The sequence below is a fragment of the Sus scrofa genome, chromosome 17 (genome assembly GCF_000003025.6).
Source record: "Sus scrofa isolate TJ Tabasco breed Duroc chromosome 17, Sscrofa11.1, whole genome shotgun sequence".
NCBI lineage: Eukaryota > Metazoa > Chordata > Mammalia > Artiodactyla > Suidae > Sus > Sus scrofa.
The window spans coordinates 62,031,271-62,038,818 of NC_010459.5; the positions used below are offsets into that span (position 1 = coordinate 62,031,271).

General features: G+C 65.8%; 1 protein-coding gene across 1 annotated transcript in view; it reads left to right on the forward strand.

The window, feature by feature from the left end:
• Window positions 1-7,029, forward strand: part of NTSR1 (neurotensin receptor 1) — a 48,699-nt gene extending 41,670 nt beyond the window's left edge. The window contains exon 4 of the mRNA XM_021078238.1: window positions 1,028-7,029. Within this exon, the coding sequence (XP_020933897.1) occupies window positions 1,028-1,277 (250 nt within the window). The 3' untranslated portion in view covers window positions 1,278-7,029. The remainder of the gene's footprint in view (window positions 1-1,027) is intronic.

Consider the following 7,548-nt stretch of genomic DNA (forward strand, 5'->3'; position numbering starts at 1 on the left):
GGCAGGGGCGAGGCCAGAGAGGGTCAGACACCCCCGGAGGCTGCACCAGGAAAGCAGGTCCGAGGAGGATCCACACAGGCAGGTAGGGGGCCGTCTGGAGGGGGACAGTGAGGGCTGGGTGTGGGGGGAGGGCTGGCAGCTGTCGGGGCCCCTGGACCACCCCCGCCTGTAGGAATTGCCGGAAGGACCCCCGGGGCTCGAGAGCGTCACACACACGCGTGCCGATGCGTGACAGTGAGGCCGTGCCATGTATGGACACGGCCCCGGCCCGTGGGCGCCCTGCAGTGGCAGCCTGAGCCCGGCTATGTGAGCAGCTCTGCGTGCAGGCCACCGGGTCCAAGGGCTGAGGGACCTTCCTAGCAGCGGGGAGTGTTGGGGAGGGCAGGTCCAGGATGGATATAAGGAGATGTCACAGGCGGGAGAACAACCCAAAATGGTTTCTGGGAGCTCCCGCTATGGCTCAGCAGAAACCAGCCCAGCTAGCATCCATGAGGATGCGGGCTCCGTCCCTGGCCTTCCTCAGTGGGTTAAGGATCCGGTGTTACCGCGAGCCGTGCTGTAGGTCCCAGATGTGGCTCAGATCTGGCGTGGCTGTGGCTGTGGTGTAGGCTGGCAGCTGTAGCTCTGATTAGACCCTTAGCCTGGGAACCTCCATATGCCACAGGTGCGACCCTAAAAGGGGGAGGGGTCCTGAAACTCAGGGCTGCCTGGGGAAGGAGCGACGTCCTGGGGCACGAAGGCAAACAAGCTGTGGATGAGGGGCACAGCTGTCTGGGGGGTGTGGAGGGGGTCCCTGCCTTGGCTGCCCCATCCAGGCCAAGCTCTGGCCGAGGCCTGCGGCCCTTGGAGGGAGGGCGGCCGCAGCTCCGCTCCGCCGACCCGGGCCAGGCGGGAGTGTGGGCTGAGCGTCCCCCTTCTCCAGGGAAGCCGGAGCCCCGGGTCCAAAAAGGCCACGTCGCCTGTGGCCGGGGCTCCGAGCCGCCGCCACCCCGCCGCCGCGGCTGAGCGCCCCGTCCCGCCCGCGCAGGTTCCTCTTCGACTTCTACCACTACTTCTACATGCTCAGCAACGCGCTCTTCTACGTCAGCTCCGCCATCAACCCGGTGCTCTACAACCTCGTCTCCGCCAGCTTCCGCCAGGCCTTCCTGGCCACCCTGGCCTGCCTCTGTCCCCTGTGGGGGCGCCGGAGGAAGAGGCCAGCCCTCTCCAGGAAGACCAACAGCGTGTCCAGCAACCACACCTTCTCCAGCAACGTCACCCGGGAAACGCTGTACTAGGGTGGGGGGGCACTCAGAGAGGGGCTGCCGCTGGCCTCCAGCCGTCCTGGGAGCTGCTCCTCTCTCCCCCCCCTCACCTCCCCTGCGCCCGCCTCGCTCTCCCCTTTGAAAGCCAGAGACAGCTCGAGCCTCCCAGACCGAAAAGGGCCTTAATGGGGAGAACTCAGTGTCAGGTGAAAGGCAGTCGTCTTTGTTCTCAGACTAATGGATGTTTAGACAGAAAAGGACTGAAAGCAGCAGGTCGGGCCGGGCCCTGGGCAGCCGGGCAGCCGTCAGGAGGGGGCGACCCTGGGAGCCGGCGCTGGGTGGAGGCCAGCCGGCAGGACCCTGCTGTCCTGGCACCAGAGGGCCTCCGTCGCGCCTCCAGGCACTCAGGACCCCGTGGGCCGCTCTCCAGCTCTGCCAGGGCAGGTCCTAGGAAGCTTTGATGTGGCAAGAGGACAGTGAGGGGTCAGCCCGGCCCCGGGCCGCCCCCTCCCCGCCACTCCTCCCCAGGCCAAGGCAGCCAGGCTCTGCACAGATGCCACTGCAGGGCCGTTCGGCCGAGAAGCCCTCCATCCCGGCTCTGCGGACACAAGGCCAGGTCAGCGGGGTCCCGGTGGCCAGACCAGTGACATCCCACGTGCTCTCACTCCCCCTGTCCGGCTGAGCTCCTGCCGCTGCAGTGGATGCCCTGCAGTAGAGGGGAGTCACGAGAGATGCCAGCTGTGGGGCCTGGGCTGCAGGCGAGAAGGAGGCACTCTGGGCACCCAGAAGGGCAGATGCCCCCTTGAACTCTGGGGGCTGGTCTCCAGACAGGATGGCCCCGGGAAGGCAGGTCCCTGGGGAGCTGCCCCAGACCAGCTGCGACACTGCGTGGCCGGAGCCAGAAGTGAGACGCAGACCTTTTAAGCAGGTCCTCCCTGGGCCTGGGGCAAGCCCGCCAGAAGGGAGACAGGCGGGCAGACGGGCAGAGGACCTGCGTGGATGGCGATGACCTGGGCCTAGTCTGGGGTCGGCCAGGACTCAGTCCCCCACCCAGGATGCTACAGCATCCGTGGTCCATGGTCACTTCGGATCTGGGCCCTGATGTGAACACTATGTGACTTGCATCCCCAAAGTCCTCCTCCAGGCTGTTCACCAAGAACGGGGCAGGCAGTCTGACCCTGACCCCGTGGCTGCAGCACGGGGCTGAGGTCACTCAGAGCTCCCCATGAGCTTCGGCTCTGGGTGGGAGAGCAGGAGCCCAGCGGAGAGGCTGAGGTCAGCCAGCCCTGGCCCTCAGGACCGCCCTGCCATCCCTGGACCCCGGGCACAGTGCGATTCCCACGCGCCTCGGTTTCCCCAGGCGCCCGAGATGTAGGCGTGGTCACTACACCCACTCAGCCAGGCCTGGACGTGGCGGCCCCGGAGGTGGGGGCAGAGTGGACGTGGGGCGAGATGCCCGCCACCCAGACCCTCCTGTCGGCCCACTTCACATCAGTGGGGACCCATGTCTACGCCCTGCCGGACCCCCCCAAGCCTCCCCAGCTCTGGCTGCATCTCCCTGGAACCCCAGAGGCCGGCTCTGTGTGCCGTGTGTGTCTGGTCTCAGGGTCCAGCGCCCGTGTGGCTGGTCAGCAGTGATGCCGAAACCCCGTGATGTACACTGACCCCAGCGGCGCACACGTCCCGCAGCGACACTCAGTAAAGGAATAAAGGCGACTGGACCCGGCTCCCCAGGAGGCCACGGGCCGCGTGCAGCCGTCACTCAGCAGACAGCCCTCTCCCGGCCCCTTTGCCAACACGCATGCGCTCTGCCCCGTTTCCCGGGGACCGGGCAGGATGCGCCAGCTCAGGCCCTGCCCCCCTGAGCTTTGAGAAGCAGCTGGTGCAGGACTCGGGGTCCCAGGGCTCAGGGTCCTGATCTGTGGCCTAGGCACGGGCAAGGCCCAGTGAAGGTGGGGACCAGGGTCCTGTGACTCTGGGGCGTCCCCTCCCACCAGCCCAAGGAGCTGAAGGGCCCCGGAGGCCAACAGGTGGGGAGCCGGGCCAGGGAGGGCCGTCAGCCTGTCCTCCCACCCAGCGGCCCTGTCTGGAATCTCCCACCAGCAGGAGAGGCGTCACGGCCCCCTCCTTCCCCCGCCCCATCTCGACGCAGCAGTGTCCGTGGTGGATCCAGCCGGGGGACATAAGGAAAGCACCTTTCCAGGTTGCAGGCTTCCCCCCGCCCCCCACTTCCCCACCTGCCAGGGTCCCCACAAGGCCTGGCTTCCTCGAAGCTGCCCCATCCTGATTGGCACAGGCCTGAGGTGCGAGGCCCAAGGCCTTCGGAGTCACCGCCCCCCCATCAGCAAGGAAGGGACTCCCACTCACCCTGAGGCATAAGGGATTCATGGGCAAGCCCCAGTAGGTACACTGGCGGTTTATAAGACTATCCAAAGGAATGAAGCTCTAACCGTGGGATTTCAGGCCAGCCCAGGAGAGAAATCTTTGGGGACCGTGGCAGGAAGTCCCAAACCACAGCCGCACCTCAAGGCGCCATCCCGTGAGGCCAGAGCTCTGAGGCCCCCGCCCTGCCGCCTACAGGCTCTCTGAGCGCTGGTCCCTCTTCCAGCCCCAGACAGGGGAGAACCACACTCCCGCAGCAAGGCCCCTCTGGCCCGTCCCTGTCGTCGCTGTCGCTAAGCAACAGGAGGGCTTTGGAGAGAATTCCATACATTTTTAAATACATTTGAAGAGCGAAACAGCCAGTGGCTGCCTGCAGGAGTCTGAGTCCAGGGAAAGCTGCCTCCCTCCCTTCCCCTCCCCCTCCCCCTCCCCCCCACCCTCCCTCCCCCTCGACGCCCCTTCCATCTCTCCCCCCGCCCTCTCTCTCCCTTCCCCCTCCCTCCCCACCCCTCCTTTCCTCCCCTCCCCCTGCCCTCTGCCGCTTCCCACAATTATTTGAATTCTGATTTTTATCAGAAACCAATGGAAACCACATCCAGGCTGAATTTTTGAGGGAGAACAGAGCAGGGGGTAGGCTGGAGCCAGTGGGGGGGGTGAGGAGGGGCAGAGGGAGCAGGCGTGAGGGAGGCGGCAGCTCCACGCCCACCCGGGAGCCCCCCGTGAGTGTACGTGTGCGCACACACACACACACCCACACGCAGACACATCCCAGCCTCACTCGCACCCAGGCTGCACCCGCCTCCTTCCTGACTCTGAAGGCTGCCCATTCTCTGTGTGCAGCCCAGACAAGGGCTCAGGCCTCACTCTGTGCCCCCGGGGTCAGCCACTGAGTCCAGAGGCTGCCGGGCACTGGCCAGGCCGGGGATACGCGGGAGGGGCTCCCCACAACCCCGGCTCCGGGGTGCACACACGGGTCCTGCTCCCCAGGCGGGGCTCTTGGTCCCCAGCTCTGGGCCGCCGGACAGCAGAGCCTGGGCTGCCTCTCCTGATGCCAGTGGGACGGGGTGAAATGAGAGGCACACCCTGCAACTGTTTGCAGGGCCAGTTCCGCCAAATAGTCAACCCCCGCCCTCCATCCCCGGCCTCTGCTTATGTGGGGGCCACAGGGCCTGCTGCTTCAAAGGTACTCGAAAGTCTAAGGAACGAGCTGACCCGCGCCCTTCCCCCTCCTGCACCAGAACTTGCTGGAGGGGCGCTGGGCCCTCTTCCCTGGGGCGCACCTGGAGCTGGGCTCCGAGCAGGTAACCAGGACACTCAGGCCTGGCACCCCTGAGGGCAGACCCCGAGGCTGGTCCCCGCTGCAGCAGGGCACCCAGCAAGGGGCCACTGTGGTGTCCCCCACGTGACACTCATGGCCTCAGATCTGCGGCCACCTGCCCAGCTCAGCAATCCCCCCTCTCCCCCTACCCTGGGCAGAGGGAGGGCAGACGGCAGAGCCCCCTGGAGGCAGGTGACCACACGGAAGTTCCCGCAAAGAAGGAGTCGCAAGGTTGGGGCGGGTGCATCTTGGCGTGGGCTCAGCCCAGGGAGAGGCGAGAGAGCACGGAGCCTGCATCCTCCACCCCCCCACCCCAAGAGAGGGCGCCATCCCACCCCCCCTCACTGCTCAGCACCCCTGTCTCTGGAGGGTGAGCACTTTCCAGGGTCCTGCCTCCTAATATCCCACCTGAGCAAAACTCCCAGAGCGACCCTCTGCTCAGTAGGTGTAGCCAGCGTCCGCCCCATCAGTTTAAGGACGCAGGCTCCACCTCCGCCCCATTGCCCCTGAGACCCACAGACACTCCTCCTGAGCCACCGGCCACTCGGGGCTGCCCAGAAGGGGCTGCAAAGGGGGTCCCTGGCTTCTTCAGGCTCCATTTTCACCGAGCTGGGAGGGGGCGTCGCCCACGAACTGATACCACCCTTACAGAGGCTGCATGGCCAGTGCCCCGCCCCAGTGGGTGAGGTCAACCCACGGATCTTGCCCCACCCTGACTCCCAGGGCCCCGGGCAGCGCCATCCAAACCCTTCCCAGGATGGCCTCCCATGTAGACACCCAGGGTCCAAGTCCTTGTGGGCTGGTGGTCCAGGGGGGATGCGTTGCCGATTGTAAGTGGGGGCCCCGAGCTGGGGAACAAAGACGGGAGACAACCCAGAAGGTCCCACGGGCGGTGAAGGCTGTTTTAACTCCCTCCAAACCCGCCTGCTGGATTTTCCAGCATCCTGGTGTTCCAGCCAGTCTGTAGCTTCCGCACCCCGTGGGAGAGAAGGCCGGCCGTGGGCTCCTTCCACCCCAGCAGCTTGCCTTTTGGCCTCACCCGGCAGCTGCGGCATGTTGGGGAGTATTTCTTCCCTCTGGAAGGACCTCCAGCACCGTGACGGTGGACACGAGGCTGTCCCTGGCCTCCCGGCCTCTGACTTCCGTCTCTGGCCCCCAGGCCATCTGTCCGCACAGTGCGTCCGGGGTCCGGGCTGCGGGCCTGTGCGCTGGCAGTGGCACCGCAGTGGCGTGGAACTCCCCACCCCACCCCCCACAGGAGGCTCTTTGTCCCGAAGCTCTCTGGGTCCCCTCGGAGGTTTCCGGTCACATCCAGCAGCAGGAGCTCCGAGGACGTCAGCCTCAGGCCCCTCCGGGACGCCACGTCCTCCCCCTGAGGGGACACCATCCAGGAGTCATCACGCCCTGCTGGGCAGCAGTGGGGCCGGCGCCCTGCCCCCACCTCCGTCGGCAGAGCTGCTCTGGGGACAAAGGGGACAAGAGTCTGGCTGCGCTTGAAACGTCTAGGGGGAGGCCCTCGCCTTCCTAACTCGAGCCCCACCCCAGGGGGGACCCTGTGCCAAGGATGACAGGGCCTCCTGTGGGGGCCACGAGCTCGCCCAGAGGGTCCCTGGGAGAACATGGGGCCGGCCCAGTCCCCTCAAGGCGTTTGAGTGTGTGACTTGTCAACGGGAGATGCGCCCGCCCCAAAACACTGCACCATCGGCCAAACCTGGAAATGTTGAAGCTACAGGAAACTTTGAGGGAGGCGCCTGCCCCAAGGGAGCGGCCACGGCCAAGGACGCCCACGGCACCTGCCCTGGGCTCCAGCCTGCAGACGACTCTGCATTTGCCCTTCCCTGCTCAGTACATGTCTGCCGCCCGTTCCTTCGCCCCTCCGGGAATGTGGGCTCAGCCCCTTGGAGGGAGAACTGGAACCGGGGGGAACAGGGGCAGAAGGGGCTCCTGGACCCGGTCCCCACCCAGTGCCCCCGCCCGTCCAGCTTGCTGTGTGTGCGTCGGATTTCAAGATGCAAAACCTTTATCTTTTATTATAAAAGCGGTTCGTTCTCTCGTGAAAAATTTAAATAACATGAAAGATACAAAGCACAGCGTGAAGTCTCTGCCTAACCCCACGAGGTCATCGCTGCCGGCAGGTGGGCGAGCATCCCGCCCGGGCCCTGGTGTCGCCAGCTGCTGCGGTGCAAAGACGGCAGCACGGGAGCTCCCAGGGCCATTCACGCGCACACGCACGGCTGCGGCCATGTCCCTGCACACAGCGTCCCCCTTTCCTTTGTGTGCACTCAGAAAGCCACGTTTTCAGACACTAAGTTACATTTCAGATGCTTCCAAAGCAAGTGGCCCATCCTGGGCAGGTTTGTGCTCCCTGTCCCCGCGTGGCCACGCAGAGGACACGCCGTGTCAACAGGCTTCAGCTGAGCTCACGGGAGCCCAGAGACAGGGAGGGCCCCTTCAGGGGGTCCGGGGGCTGGGCGGGGGCCCTTCTACCCCACCCCTTCCTGGTGAAGCCAGTGAGGCCAAGGGGCCCGGCGAGGAGGGGCCTGGGGCACGGGGAAGGGACGAGCAGCAGCCGCTGCCCTCTCTCAGGGGTGGGACCACACGGTA